The sequence below is a fragment of the Eucalyptus grandis genome, chromosome 9, assembly GCF_016545825.1.
Source record: "Eucalyptus grandis isolate ANBG69807.140 chromosome 9, ASM1654582v1, whole genome shotgun sequence".
In the NCBI taxonomy this organism is placed as follows: domain Eukaryota; kingdom Viridiplantae; phylum Streptophyta; class Magnoliopsida; order Myrtales; family Myrtaceae; genus Eucalyptus; species Eucalyptus grandis.
In genome coordinates, this window is record NC_052620.1 from 32,410,038 (window position 1) to 32,426,263 (window position 16,226).

The following is a 16,226-nucleotide window of genomic DNA, read 5'->3' on the forward strand; positions in this document are numbered from 1 at the left end:
CATCTCCTTTTCATGGACTATCTATCACCATTCGGTATCGTTCAACTTCCAAGACTCGAAGGCAACTGGGTGCCCATCCTGCATAAGGATACCACCGATAGCAAAATCAAAGGCATTATTTTCTACCTCTTATGGCTTGGCATGGTTAGGTAGCACGAGTAATAGCTCTTCGGTCATGGCCCACTTTAGCCGATTAAATGCCTCTTGACACCGATCTATACCATTGTTGAATGGGAACTGCTGATCAAGATGACAGAACCGAGATCCTTCCTTGGTCTCACGAATTATTATCGGCACTTCATCCGGGGATTTGGAGCCTCACCATGCCGCTGGCCTCGTTGTCCAAGCCTCACTCACCTTGACAATCACTCTTTGCCCTCACAAGACCAAGAAGACCATAGGCTTTTTCCCGAATCACCCACCTACTAGAGGGATCCCCACTCTGATACCATTTGTCACGAGTCGGTGATTCCTTAGCCGCGGAATAAACCGTGCGGCACCTGACAAGCGAAATTTGCCGAGTCAACCTTCTTTCTATAGTTATTTCAATGAACAATATGGCAAATAACTCTTTTATACGAGATCGTATCACACTTGGTTTTGTTCAAACGTCTAGTTCATAGAGTGAGACAGCAAATCTCTTTAAGCTCAACAACTAATTTCAATTTGCCATAGTCTCATTAGAAGATCGATATCAACTCCTACCTAGTTTGTGCACGAGAGACTAATCCCGCCTTCGGAGCCCCTAAAGTAGAGGTTAGGACACTTGGAGTGCCATAACTTGGCACGGAGGGACACTTAAGTGCCATAACTTTAAAATGGTACACTTAAGTGCTATTATCGGAGTAAAATGGAACACTTAAGTGGCACTCCGATGAAAATCCGGCCAAATAGCTGACGTGGCAATTTTCCGGCGAGTTTGGTCCAAAACGGCGTCGTTTTGCACGCTAACGTGGCGGAGAAAATGCAAAAATGACGCCGTTTGTGTTTGACGTGTAAATAATAATATAAAAATTAATTAAATTAGATTTAAACTTAATTTTATTTAAAATATTCAAAAATTAAAAAAATTAAAAAAATTAAGGAAAAAAAAGGTAGGGAGGTCGAGCGGGGCCGTTCGAACTTCCCTTTTTTAAATTTTTAAATTTTTCTTAAATTTTTTAAAATTTTTGAATATTTTAAATAAAATTAAGTTTAAATCTAATTTAATTAATTTTTATATTATTATTTACACGAAAAAATACGTCGTTTTTGCATTTTCTCCGCCACGTCGTGTGCAAAACGACGCCGTTTTGGACCAAACTTGCCGGAAAGTTGTCACGTCAGCCATTTGATAGGATTTTAAGTAAGACTTAAATGTTCCATTTAACTTCAAACCCAAGCACTCAAGTGTGTACCATTTTGAAGTTATGGCACTTAAGTGTCATCTAGTGCCAAGTTATGGCACTTGAGCTGTTCTTCTGCCTCCTAAAGTAATATAATCCTTTCATCCAAAAACTTTTAACACCAACCATCTTGACGCCATTCTCACAAACCAATTATGTTCATCCCCTCTACATCATCACTCTTCACTCGATAACCCCAAATTCCACTCCCAAAGGTTCATGGGTACGGAGGAATCACAAACCGTGACATCAGCATCACCCCTTTCATCTCCTCCTACTCCCATCATGGGTCCACGGCCCTCATTGATGCCTCCTCCAGCCTTCTCACTCCTATCCATGAGCTCTAACGCTCTATTCACTCCCTTGCCTCTCGCCTTTCCACAATGGGCATCCGCAAGGGTGATGTCGTCCTTCTCCTCTCCCCCAACTTCATCTCCTTCCTCAAAATTCCACCGTAAAAATTGCAATTCTAATGAGACAAAATCACACAAATATAGTAGCAAACCCCTTTTGCAAGTTTTAGTTTCTAATTTTGCCCAAATCCAAAGTTGTGAGGCTAGGGTTAGAAGAAATGTGGAATTTCAAGTAGTCAATATTTTCGCGATTCCCCATAATACATATGGACCAATAAGCATATTTTGGGTCGGTACAAATATGAGATCCCTAATAGATGGAGATAGGATATTCACATGAGAAGCATAAGTGGACGAGTCTAAGCTTGTCATTTTGGACTATTTATGTTGATTGGACATGCTGACAAACTACGCCAGTTGGAAGATATGTTAGGATATTGCCCCATCGCAGCCGGCGATGGGTGCAATGGGCCTGAAGGCCCTCACTAAATCTGTTCAGGTTTTTGGCAGTCGGCGAGGCTGCGAAGCCCTCACCCAAGGGTTCTCGAAGCCGTGCCACGTACACCGGTCTTTATTTGATTCTTAAATGCCTTAGATTCTTGTTCAGTAAAAGTCCCATGGGGTAATAATTCGTCGACAACTTCGCTGTAGGTGACGTTCTGACTTCGTTGCAATCAACAGACGACGTAGACATGTGCAGCATGTCGAAGAGAGAGGGTTTCCAATCTACACCTGTAGCCTCATCGTGCTGAGAAGTTCCTGATGCTCTTTCCAATGTTCATCCCACCACGCCCGTTCAAACCCAAAAGTCGACATCGCCCGTCGCTTTCGGGTGGGATCGCGCGATCGGTGGCCGTCTCCGTCAAGGCGTCTGACTCAAAAAGACAGTTGTGATAGACTTCTTCGTCCTTTAACATTCTTATTATAAAAATCAGTCGGAAAAGATGGCCGAGAGAAGGTGCGCGGAATAGCGGTCGGCCTCATTAAATAAAATGCCATAGGAAGAAGACCCATCCGATCCTTGGTTTTGTCCGAAGATGGACTCATATAAAAAGAAAGATATTTCGAAACCCACGGATGGTGGCAAGGCGTTTATTCAATTCGATAGACGACACTCTAAGAGCTCTTCAGGCTACGATGTTCTGTACTCCGCTGTCTATCGCGCTAATTTAATTGCCCCCATATCCTTATCATCTAACTTATAGAATTGAGTTTCCAAATGAATTGTTCTCGTGTCTTGACATGAGCCGTCAGCTCCATGCCGTGGTGACCCGTGGCCAGTTTCAGGCGCTGTTATCCCCCGTTTCCAAGATGTTTCTTGATTTTTAGTGACTTTTTAAGGAATCGTATGAAGAGAACTCTAGCTACAGTTCGTGTCCTGGCTGCATGTCTTAAAATTCCCGGGCCCCTCGTCGACAATGGAGGCAAAGGGAATCTGGAAAGAACTCAACGAGGTTGGGACGTGGCACTTGTAAGCAACTACCCAGGAGAGAAATAATTTAAAGTATCAATAGAAGATGCGGCTTAAAGTATCAATAGGTGGGATAACATGGAAAAAAAATGGTAGACAGCACAACCTTTTGCTACAATTGTATCCAGAAGTCAAGTTTGTTCTACCCAACCATGCGTCCCTCGAGGGTTCTACACAGTCGTATGATGGTTTGAACGAATAAAAAGAAAAAAGTTGTGCTGTGTAAGGCAAAAAATTATTTAAAAAGTTATGAACCTATTGTACTTTTACCAATTAAGCTTAAACCTTTTAATTGTACTAATTGTATTTTAAATATTTTTCATATTTTGTAATTGGCCAAAAACGAGGTCGGGTCTCATCATAGCTAGGCAAGGCTTGATCGTGCTAGTGGCCAGTGGGGCCAAGCTTCGCTAGAGGCCCACGAGATCAACCTCATCGAGATTGAAAGAAAAAGTGGAGGAAAAAAAGATTACTAAATAGTTATTTAAAAAAAATATTAAAATATGATTCGAAATTATATATGTGGTACTGGCAAATGTTCAGTCAGTAATGATGTACTCAATTAATAAAATGTGAAAAAAAAATTGGTATGATTAAAAAAATCAATTCTGAGTTGACAATAATAAGGTTAAGATTTTTGGGATAACTGCCCCATTCCATGCGATCCAATCTTGTAAGCTCATCCACGATGGCTGTTTGGCCTTCCGTGTTCTCCTAAAGAACTCAAGAGAAACTCCAACCCCAGGACGCCACTGAAAAGCACCCCCCCAACCCGGGCTAGCTTTGTTCCAGGAAGAAAGAGAATTCCTTGACGGTCCTCCTTCTGCCCAACGAGAAGGGGCAGTTTCGGCACCCTACCAACTCCAGCCGGGACATAGCCCGATCATTGTGCAAAAAACTGGGAGCGCCCCTAGCAAAACATCCCCCCAAAGGATGGCAATTAATCGGCCAACTGTTGCTCTCCTTAGTGGCACCAAATCGGTTTGACCATTAGCTCCCTCTCCCTGTCCCTCGGTGGATTTATGCGGATCGCACGAGCTTGCGGCCACCGCGCTACGTGGCCCACCACACCGCGGACAAGGAAAAGAGCGACACGCAAAGTTTTTGGCCCGACGCGACGCCGTACTCGGGCTGCGTTGCGTCACGGCGGAGCCTCGTCAAGACCCTTTTTCTCGTCAGTCGCGTGGGTGGACTCCCGGCGATCTCTCCACGTTCCGCGAAAGGTCAAAAGGAGGGAGGTCATCAGAGAGTTATCCGAGACTATCAACAAAAGAAAATATAAATTTTTGATGCGTGTCTACCCATGAGTTAATCGTGGGTGAAGATAGGGGTGAGCCTGGATTTATAGCTAAACAGAACCGGTCCAAACTAGTCGTAGGAGTTAGTTCAGCTTCAAGTTCCTTTTCTTTTCTTTTTTTGTGGTCAGTATTCAGCTTCAAGTTCACACGGCTAGTTTTAAGATCCAAAAAAAAGTTAAATCGGTTCGTGGGAAAAAAACTAGGAACCGAAAAATCGGACAAAAACATGAGATTGCAATTATGGTTTTTTTTTTTTACTTTTCATTGTTTATTATATTTTGTATTTTTTTATATTGTTGCAATTGACAAATGAGGATTTTGATTATCACATTCATTTTCATTTTATTTAAGCTAAAAATGAAACCAAAAAAAAAAAAATGGCAAGGTTTAGGTTCCATGCCCTAGGGTACTACTAGTTTTGATAAAGTAGGTTCCGGGTACTAGTTTTGATAAAGTAGGTTCTGGGATATAGATAAAATTGAACTTAAACCAAAAATCGCTCGCCCCTAGGCTACGGACATATTTAATCTTCTAAAATTTCAGTCCAATTTGAGCTTTTTGAGTTTTACTGAGTTTATCGACTTTCGAGACCCCTACTATTTGATCCTTGGAGTTTTATTTTGTACAGCGAAGTACTCGAATTTTCTCTTTTTTTTTTTTTTTGTGAAAGTAAGAAAAATATATTGGGATAAGGCCAAACTGTATAACTAACCGGTTTAAAAAACTTGCACTCAAGATGAACATGTTGGAAGGAAGCCAAGCAAAAACCAAGAGGCAACTGAGAACAATCAAAAGAGGGGAAAAGTGCCAAAAAAGTCATAAATCTTTTGCTTTTGTGCCGATTTAATCATAAACATTTTTTTGGTGCCGATTCAGTTTTAAACATTTTTATGTTGTGCCAATTCAGTCATTTCCGGACAATTTTTGCTGGATTTTGCTAATCGGATGCCGGTCGGTGACGTGTGGCGATCGATCGCTAACGTGGACAACTTTTTAAATTTTTTAAATTTTTTAAATTTTTAAATTTTTTTTTTTTTTTTTTGTCTTTTTCTTCCAACCAGTCACCAAGATCCGCGACCGGCCGAGGCGAGGGTTGGCGAGGGCGAGGCCGACCTTGCCGCCACCTCGCAAGCGAGGCTTGCCCGCTCGCCGATCTAGCGAGGTCGAGCCTCAACCATGGCCCTCGCCAACCATGGGCCTCACCCATGGCTCGGCGAGGCTCACTTGCGAGGTGGCTGGCGAGGTTGGCCTCGCCCTCGCCGGCCCTCGCCTCTGGCTGGTCGTCGGACCTCGGCGACCGATTGGAGGAAAAAGATAAAAAAATAAAAAAATAAAAAATGTTAAAATATAATTAAAAGTTATCCATATTAGCGCCGATCGATCACGCCACGTCACCTACCCATGTCCAGTCAACAAAATCCGGTCAAAATTAACCGGAAATGACTTAATTGGCATACCATAAAAATGTTTAGAACTGAATCGGCACAAAAAAGGTTTATAATTAATTTGGCACAAAAACAAAAGGTTTAGGATTTTGGCACTTTTCCCATCAAAAGAGTGAACGACAGATCGACAACCAGAGACGACCTAGTAACCAACAAGACGCCTAACCAGTCGGCCCACAATAAGAGGAAGAGAAGATAATGGGGTCCAAATCCCATGAGCTTTCTGGCGGAATCCTCGACATCTTTGAAGGTAGTAGTCTTATTTTTAACGACCTTGAGGAGATGCCTCTTCATGGCCGGAACAGAAAGCGATTCCCCCCTGAAAAGCATATTATTCATGTTCTTTCAAATGATGTGACAGAGCACACCAAAAGAAAAATGGGCAATACATTTGTACGAATTTTCTCAATTCGTACAACCAAATCCTTCGATCGACCAATCTAATTAAACTAGCGAATTAGTCAATGGCAGGGTGCGTAGCTTACATGACAGAAATGACACGCGATGCTAACCTGGCATCATACGTGCAGAAGACAAACGGGACATACAAGGAAGAAAGAAACCTTACTTTGACGCCATTAGTTACCAGAGGTACACGGTGTGCTTGATCACGTAAAATCAAGACAACCAGATGATTTGGTCACTCAAAAACAAAACTTAAAAGGACTTAAGTTGCACGACATCATAAAGTTAGATTTAATTACCCAAAGTGAAAGTTAGACAACCAAATCTGTACTTTAACCTTTATTTATCTCTGACAAAAAAAAAAAAAACACCCCTTTAATTAGGGTAAAGGAAACCTATTTGGAAAGGAGAAACGAACGATGGAGAACGACGGATGACCATTTCTCGGTGTATCTTACTGACTTCCATGACTTGGTTGGTTGTCACTGACTGGAGTGCTGACAGAGAGACATCAATTGTAAGTGGGCTCCATGAAATTTGGAATAATTTAACCTCGTCAGTCCTTCTCTCCCTCTTTTATTTTATTTTCTTTTATCGACAGCCTTCCACGAAATTCACCAATAATGCAACAAATAAACAGTCCGCCAATAAACTTTACAGATTTTAGTACACCAATCTTTCGCTCGTAAGTAATAGCTTCGAAAGTCGTAAACTTTCAAGAACTATGTACCTTGATATTGAAGTATTTTCTTGCAACTATAATTACTTCATTTGAAAAGAGGACACATAAATTAAAGTACGGGTTATCTCTTCGAATTCTATTTTTCTTTTCCACATTTGCAAGCAAAATAGATGTACACGCTTCTTTTTGTTCGCAGTAGGTGGTAGGCCGCACTCTTTTAGCTCGTATATCGCCAATTACAATCTGCCTCACCAAAAGAGTCAATGAAATGAGAGTTTAGTTCGATAGTCACATGCAAATTGCCCTTCTCTTGAATTTGTATTACTTAGAATAGCCAGACCAGGGAGGGCTAAGGACGGCTTCGAGCAGGCAGCAGCTTTGGTCGTGGCTTTTCGGCAATGGAAAGACCTAGCGAAAAAACTCCACCCTTCTAGGACAAGGCATCAATCAGCAACTTCCAACTCAATCCCCTCTTTGGAATCTCTACCCATCTTCTTTCGTGCCCCCTTTTTTACCACAGTAAAAAGGTACCAACTTTACATCTTTTCGACTCTACAGATTGTCCAATCTCTTTTTTTTTTTGGGTGTTAGGCATCCAAACAGTTGGCGGAAGTGGAGGATTGTTGCCCCAGCTTGAAGGACAATTCAGTCCGAGCACAAATGATTGTCCCAGGTTAGGTAAGGCGTGCCCCTAGCAATGAACATGAAGCCACCCGAACTAGGTATGTCCTTCCTCTGCCTTTTTAATATTCTGCGAAAAGGCGGATGGATAACAATTGAAAACCGAGGGGAGAATAAACAAATGAAGACGGGGTGAGAGCAGAGAGCCGAGGAATGTTATAGAAGCGGAGCAGACTGTACCCGCCAAGTACATGATCTTCCCTTGGAGCTGGTTATCATCATCACTACTTCCATGGTGCAGAAACAGTACTAGCTTCCCCAAAAAACTCTGCCACCTTTCACTTTCATATATCATCAGATAGAGAGAGAGAGAGAGGCCAGGGACAAGGAGACAGGTACCGCAGTAATCATTAGTTCCAGAGGTTTCGGTTCTCTGTTGGTCTTTCTGATCCTGCTCCTTCTTAGGGATGAACTTCTATGACTGTTTGTATCTTGTTTCTGAGTGACGGTGTTCTTTATTTGGCAGAGTCCCACAGTCAGTGGGTGAGAGATGGGTGATAAAGATGTGACCTTGGAGGCTGTGCTGAAGGAAGCCGTTGATTTGGTACCAAAACAGCCCCTAAGAATTCATCTTTTGTACCTTCTGAGAATTTTGTGATTTGTGTTGGTTCTTTAGTTTTTTTTTTTTTTTTTTTTTTGGTAAAGGTGTTGGTTCTTTAGTTCTTGGTTCTGTTTTAATTTTTTTTGCTTCACAGTTCCTTTTGATGTTGTTGGTGAACTTGAGCTCGTTTGGTGGTGCAGGAGAATGTTCCTATTGCAGAGGTTTTTCAGACACTTAGGTGCCAGCCAAATGGTCTCACATCGGAGGCTGCTCAAGAAAGGTTGGCCATTTTTGGTCACAACAAGCTTGAAGAGAAAGAGGTAATCATATGATACTACCGTTAATTCTCGAGGTTGGTGATTTTTTAAAGCTCTGATTCTGAGCCATTCTTTAATTTTTTCCCCAAAAAAAAAAAAAAAAAAACTATGCAGGAGAGTAAATTTCTTAAGTTCTTGGGTTTCATGTGGAATCCACTTTCATGGGTCATGGAAGCTGCTGCTATCATGGCTATTGCCATGGCCAACGGTGGAGTAAGTGCTTCTTCCTTGCTTGCCTCTGTTTTTTTTCCCTCCATCGAAAATGAAGCTAAATTCATGTTCAGTCTCTGTAATTTCCTAGTTGCTGAAACAAAATAGTGGGTAGAAAAGATTAAGCAGTATTACACTGCTTTTTATGGCAACACAATGAGAACTTCATGGGTTTTTTTTTTATGTTTCTTTGTTTTGTCACCGTTGAATTTACATGCCTGAGCTTGGTTTGTCAGTGGTGACACGAAATTTGATTCATATAGAACCATACCGGGTGGATAAGAGAATAACTTTTGTGAATTGCAGGGAAAACCTCCTGATTGGCAGGACTTTGTGGGGATTATTACTCTGCTTTTTATCAACTCAACCATCAGCTTCATAGAGGAGAATAACGCTGGCAACGCTGCTGCAGCCCTTATGGCCCGTCTGGCACCCAAAGCTAAGGTAGTTACCGGACCAGCCAATGCAACTATGTCCAAAAATTGTTGATTTTTCTTTTTTTACCAATATGTCGGTCTTGTTCTCTTGCTCTAATTGCTTCGTGTGCAATTTGGCTGATCCACCCCCGTTTCACAAAATCACCTATCCTTTTTTTTTCCAAAATTTTCGGTCAGGTCCTTCGAGATGGGAAGTGGATTGAGGAGGATGCTTCGATTCTTGTTCCTGGTGATATAATCAGCGTGAAGCTGGGGGACATTATACCAGCTGATGCTCGCCTCCTTGAAGGTGATCCGTTAAAAATCGATCAGGTGCTGAGAATGATTCAGATACTCGTGTTGAGATTTTTATGATAACGTATCTGACTTCTCTGATGTGGGTTTTGCTCTTAAATCTGCAGTCTGCGCTTACAGGGGAATCGCTTCCAGTGACGAAGGGTCCTGGTGACAGTGTTTACTCTGGTTCTACTTGCAAACAAGGAGAAATAGAAGCTGTGGTCATTGCAACAGGTGTTCACACGTTCTTTGGCAAGGCTGCTCATCTTGTTGATTCCACAAACCAAGTAGGACACTTCCAAAAGGTGAGCAGACGTGCATGACAAGGTCCCCGTTATTTATGACCACAGCAAAATCAAGAGAAGGAACAGAAAATGAACTACAGAATGAGAAAAGAGAAAGAAGAGATACTGCTTGAACACAAAGGAAAGCAATCTTCTTGTAATGAAGCATGTGTAGCACCAGCTCATGGCTAGTTCACTAAAGTGGGACCTAGTTGCAAAATTGCACCCAACATATAGCCCCGGAAATTTGAAGCGACCCCATTAAATTTTACAGGATATTTTTGTCTTCTTCTTTGACATAACTACTACTTGCACTTTGTTGGTGATACTGGAGCCGGAAGTTGGATTAGCTATGTCTTTTGCGAAAAAAGTGTTCGCTATTTGGTTTTTTGGCCCTAATTTGGACTTGTACTTTTTTATACGTGAAATTCTATATTCAGATTTTTTAAGTTGGCATTGCTTACAGGTGTTAACTGCCATCGGGAATTTCTGTATATGTTCCATTGCTGTGGGGATGATAGTAGAGATCATTGTCATGTTCCCAATCCAGCACCGAGAATACCGTCCAGGAATTGACAATCTGCTGGTACTTCTTATTGGGGGAATCCCTATAGCCATGCCGACAGTGTTATCAGTAACAATGGCAATTGGGTCTCATCGGCTATCTCAGCAGGTAGGTCTTGATGGACACTGTGCAATGTTTTGGTGGTTTCATATTTGAAATAACAGCATCTTCTCATTGCTTATTTTCGATAAATCCAGGGAGCTATCACAAAAGGATGACGGCAATAGAAGAAATGGCAGGGATGGATGTACTTTGCAGTGACAAAACCGGAACTCTGACCCTAAACAAGCTAACAGTTGACAAGAACCTTATTGAGGTTATTATATAGCTCAATTTTGTGATCTGTTTCTTATTTCCTTTATCTACTTGTCCGGTAACATCTTTCACACACTCAGGTATTTGCTAAAGGGGTGGATGCTGATACTGTCGTTCTAATGGCAGCAAGAGCATCAAGAATGGAGAACCAAGATGCAATAGATGCTGCTATCGTTGGGACTTTGGCAGATCCAAAGGAGGTATGTGACTGATAATGCACTGCTTCTTGTACTTATGATGGAAGGTCATTTCAAGTAGGAGGGATCTGAAATGTGCCGCATATTGTTGTTAATGTTTATGATTTTCTTAAATTCTTTCTTTTGCAAAGGCACGTGCTGGCATTCAAGAGGTTCATTTCCTCCCCTTTAATCCTACTGACAAGAGAACAGCTCTGACATATATCGATAGGGAAGGTAAAATGCATCGCGTCAGTAAAGGTGCACCAGAGCAGGTAAGGATAAAGCAGATTGTCTTCATTTTGACTGATCTTGAAACACAGATCTGATTTTTCCTTGTGATTACTGTTATAGATTTTGAACCTTGTCCACAACAGATCAGAGATAGAGCGAAGAGTTCACTCTGTGATCGATAAGTTCGCTGAAAGAGGATTGCGATCCCTCGCAGTAGCTTACCAGGTGAAATGTCTGAAAGAGATTGCCCTCATTGCTCACTTCTGCTTTACCATAATTCAGATCATTTCGGTCCTCTTTACCATTTCTTACTTCACCATCTTCTGTGCAGGAAGTTCCTGAAGGAACAAAAGAGAGCCCAGGAGGTCCCTGGCAGTTTATAGGTCTCATGCCATTGTTTGACCCACCAAGGCACGATAGTGCAGAAACGATAAGAAGGGCACTTAATTTGGGGGTTAATGTCAAAATGATAACTGGTGAATATAACTACTCATATTGCTAATTTTCTGCTTGACAGCGTGATGATCGCACTATTGCATAATTCTTTATTCGTGATAATGTTAATAAAGAACCCTGTACTCCTTGCTTGTGCCAGGTGTAGGGGGAAGAAGTGTTGCAACTTTTATATATATTGACTGTTTCTTTGACATTCCCCATCAGAATGGTGCTATTTTAAAGGAGATAGTAGCCAATATTAGATCTTAAGGGTTTATGATGCACCAATACTTCTCTCATAGTTAGATTGTTATATTTGTAAAAGCTCGCCTCTGGCAATTTTGTCCAGACTATCACTTCGTTTATGATTTCCGCATCCATAATCTACTTCATTTTAGCTTTGTCGTAATCTTTCTGCATGCCTTTCCGACCAACTTATAGTTTCTTGCCTATTTTGTATGACCTTGTAATAAAGGTGATCAACTGGCAATTGCAAAGGAAACCGGACGTCGTCTGGGTATGGGAACAAACATGTATCCATCATCTGCTCTGTTGGGACAGAACAAGGACGAGTCAATTGCTGCTTTGCCTGTGGATGAACTTATTGAAAAGGCTGATGGTTTTGCTGGTGTTTTTCCTGGTACTTTATTTTCATTGCTGTCTTACTTCCTTCAGCTGTCACGAGTTTTATTGTCTTCTTCTTTTCAACTTATAATAAATATTATTAGATGAATATGCATGGACATTGCACTAGAATTACCTCCACGGAGTCTTAACCAGCTAGATGTCAGCGGAGGACCAGATTTTATCTGCATGGCATAATTAGCATGACATCGGCTGCTGCTATTCCTATATGTTTGACTAATCATATTCTGTATCTATACAGAGCATAAATATGAGATTGTGAAACGCTTGCAAGCTCGGAAACATATATGTGGAATGACAGGAGATGGAGTTAATGATGCTCCTGCACTTAAAAAGGCCGACATTGGCATAGCTGTTGCTGATGCAACTGATGCAGCGCGTAGTGCCTCTGACATTGTTCTTACTGAACCAGGCCTTAGTGTTATCATAAGTGCAGTGCTAACTAGTCGGGCAATTTTCCAAAGAATGAAGAATTACACGGTGAGTTGGGTTTTGTTGGAATGTACCTCGAGTTGAGCATTCAAGAGTTTATCTGGAGGATGAGTCCACAGATACAAGCTACCCTAAAAATCCTGGCAGTCATTGACCCACAATCTACAATTCACAGAAAGCAGCCTAAAGCAGTGTGCTATTGTGTTTAGGCAGCTTTCTTTTTTCCCCCTTTCTTTTGGTCCTTTGCCCTTCTTGTTTTGTGTGCCCTTCGCTGTCTATCTCTCTTTCCATTCAGCACCTTGTCGCAAGAAAAGGAATGAGTAAATTAATTACAGTATTGTTTTTCATTGTGATATATTCCTTGTTTGACTAGACTTGCCCAATTTTGATTCTGTTACAGATCTACGCTGTTTCCATCACAATCCGTATTGTGGTAAGTTCTGTGTTGCTTGCTTGGAACTAGTTAATTTCTGACAATTCTACAGTTTTGTCGTGTTTTCAACCACCGCCAATAAGAACTTTTGCTATCTTTATGTAACTGTTATGTCACAATCTGATGTCTATTACAGCTTGGTTTCATGTTGCTGGCCCTCATCTGGCAGTTCGATTTTCCACCCTTCATGGTGCTGATCATCGCTATCCTCAATGATGGTGCGTCCTATTTTCATTGCAAATTTCCAACCGACTGCTCAAGGGCTAAGAGTCGGTTATGATTTTTGTGGGTTCTTATGCCACAAATGAAGGAGAATATATGCGTCACTGAGTTGAAGCATCAAGTTCTCTCCTTGATGCCGTATTGCCATCGAGCATACTGCAGCACTTAGCTGTTTCTTATCCCAATGCTGTATGTTTCAACAGGTACCATCATGACGATATCCAAGGACAGAGTGAAACCATCACCTCAGCCAGACAGTTGGAAGCTGGCAGAGATCTTCACAACTGGTATTATTCTGGGTGGTTACCTGGCGATGATGACGGTCATTTTCTTCTGGGCAGCGTACAAAACAGATTTTTTTCCGGTAAATTTTGTATTTTTATAGTGAACAACATCGTATAACACAATAGCCCCACAAATAATTGTTCCAATTTTTTTCCAGTAAATTTGTGTTCTTTGCACGTGTACCTTTTCCTTTTGTTTAAGCAGTGTCTTGTGAGCGACATTTTTTCTTTACTGATTTCATGAATTATTAATCTTTTTCGCTGCTATGTAAGTTTGAAGGGAGATGCTAACCCCTTGATTCTAGTCTCTGATTATGGATTTCCTGTTTTTAGCGTACTTTTGGGGTGTCGAGCCTTCAGCAAGGCGATAGAGATGACACTAGGAAGCTCGCCTCTGCAGTATACCTTCAAGTGAGCACTATCAGTCAGGCCCTCATATTCGTAACTCGGGCCAGGAGTTGGTCATTTGTTGAGCGTCCCGGTCTCCTACTGGTGGCCGCTTTTGTTATTGCGCAATTGGTAAGATGCCTCGACGGTCCTTTTCAGTGACTGGAGTTTGTCAAGCCGATTCAATTTCTTCTATAACCTTTTCCTTTTCTATGGACAACAGATTGCTACCCTGATGGCTGTTTATGCGAATTGGAGCTTTGCGGCGATAGAAGGGATCGGATGGGGTTGGGCTGGTATCGTCTGGCTTTACAACCTTATATTCTATATACCGCTTGATTTCATCAAATTCTTCACACGATATGCATTGAGCGGAAAGGCTTGGGATCTCGTCATAGAGCAAAGGGTATGGCCAGCTTTCACTCACTCCTGGGTTAGGAACCTAGCATTTGGTGAGCAAGCTGACTCTGGTTGTTTCTCTGCAGATTGCGTTTACGAGGAAAAAGGATTTCGGAAAAGAAGAACGTGAACTAAAGTGGGCACATGCGCAGAGGACACTTCATGGCCTGCATCCGCCTGAGACCAAGATGTTCGGCAGCAGCTATACTGAGCTGAACCAGATGGCCGAAGAAGCCAAAAGACGGGCTGAAATTGCCAGGTATGGTATCATTGGCTACACTTTTGCAACTCTTCTCAGCCAAAAGACCAAGTTTCTTTCTGCTGCTTTAGCTTGCACAACTTTGCATCTTAATCTGATATTTTCTTCAATCAAGAGAGGATAATCGAGTCAAACTACTCCTGTCTGATAGAAGCAGGGCGGAAGCTTCCACTAGAAGATTAGGATAAGGCAACTAAAGCAATTATACCTTGTGTTTTCTCTCACTCGAGTGAAAATGGGAAGTCTGATAATATCTTCAATGCTTGAGAACGTCACTTTAAGTTCTGATGCCGATGCCCATCTATCTAACTCGAAAAGAATCAGAACAAAGAGAATCGAAACTGGGTATTGATTCTGATATCGCAAGATCCCATGGAGCATCCTATATACTGTTCATAACTCAGAGCGACTTTGGAATACTATGAAGCTGTAGTCCTTTAGAGAGGTAAATGCTTTCTGCTTTCCAGAGATACCGACCATTTCAACCGTGTGTCTTGCAGGCTGAGAGAGCTGAACACACTGAAGGGGCACGTCGAGTCAGTGGTGAGACTGAAGGGCCTCGACATCGACACGATCCAACAAGCCTACACTGTCTAGAGAGGGGCCTTGGATTTGCTCATACCTTGTATAGAAGTGCTTATGCCGGAGTGAGGAGTAGATATATATTTAGCATGTGCCATATACATAGGAGCTATGCATAATATAATCCGTGGTGCTTTCCCTCGAATTCGTACTGTCTGTATGTTTGAATGTTGATCCAAGAATGACATTTACTGATTACTTTCTCGAGCTGGCTAGAGTCAACCCGATCCGACACGAGCTTGACTCCCTTCAAATGTTTAAGATTAGATAATCAAGCGAAGTTCGACGGCATAATTTTTGCCTTTGGACGGTCAGCTCATTTTATGCACCGAGAGCTCTTGGGGAGAAAAGAGATAAAAGAAGGAAAGAAGAAGGAAAGAAGGAAAAATAAAAGAGGGTTTCGCACCACAAATTTGCCAAACCAATTCGACTTTGCATCTTAAGTTCGGTAAGTGGTAGTGCTTGTGCCATTTGTTCTTAATCGGGGTAGTTTTTGCAATGAAGGCTTAAATTCAAAAATATGTGAAAATCGAGCTGGGAATTCCAAATTTTTGAATTGTGGGACTTGGGAATTCCAAATTTTTGCCAAACCATGGGGTTTGATAGTCTCTAATTTGAAGCAACAATTTAGTTGAGCGAAATTTTAGGGTTTTAAGGCTGAGTTTCGCACTGTGTTAAGGTCTGAGTAATGGTTTTGAGTGAGCGATTTGTTAGGGTGTAGAAATCCTTTTGTTAGCGATGTAGTTTAGTCCTTTCATAGTTGAGGTAGAATTTTATTGGGTTTTAACGTCAATTCTCGTTTAATTTATAGGATTATGAGATCGTTGGCTTATTTAGCTACGAGTTGTTTGGTTTGGACATTCTCATATAAGTGGTGTCATTTCTTATTTGAATTTGTAAACTCATGTCTTAAAAGTTATATAGATTTGATAAAGACCATATTTTGTTACTTAAAACTAAATTGGGCAATTACTGCAATTTGATATTTGTGATGCTTTGTCAAATATTTTTGGAAATTTGTCACTATATATATATGCATACATACACACACACACACACACATATGTTGAATC

The 16,226-nt window shown here is 41.5% G+C and overlaps 1 protein-coding gene across 1 annotated transcript; it reads left to right on the forward strand.

Moving 5' to 3' along the window:
- The first annotated feature begins 7,789 nt into the window (after positions 1–7,789).
- LOC104419339 (ATPase 11, plasma membrane-type) lies at positions 7,790–15,360 on the forward strand. The gene is made up of 22 exons (XM_039301552.1): positions 7,790–8,055; positions 8,187–8,264; positions 8,462–8,581; positions 8,693–8,791; positions 9,095–9,232; positions 9,403–9,537; positions 9,627–9,806; positions 10,252–10,462; positions 10,548–10,666; positions 10,746–10,865; positions 10,994–11,116; positions 11,196–11,300; positions 11,407–11,551; positions 11,986–12,150; positions 12,397–12,635; positions 12,988–13,020; positions 13,157–13,238; positions 13,446–13,606; positions 13,860–14,045; positions 14,137–14,319; positions 14,399–14,571; positions 15,072–15,360. Exons 2-22 carry the CDS (start codon positions 8,211–8,213, stop codon positions 15,166–15,168), a joined length of 2,868 nt encoding a protein of 955 aa, XP_039157486.1. The 5' UTR covers positions 7,790–8,055; positions 8,187–8,210; the 3' UTR covers positions 15,169–15,360.
- Positions 15,361–16,226: the final 866 nt, after the last annotated feature.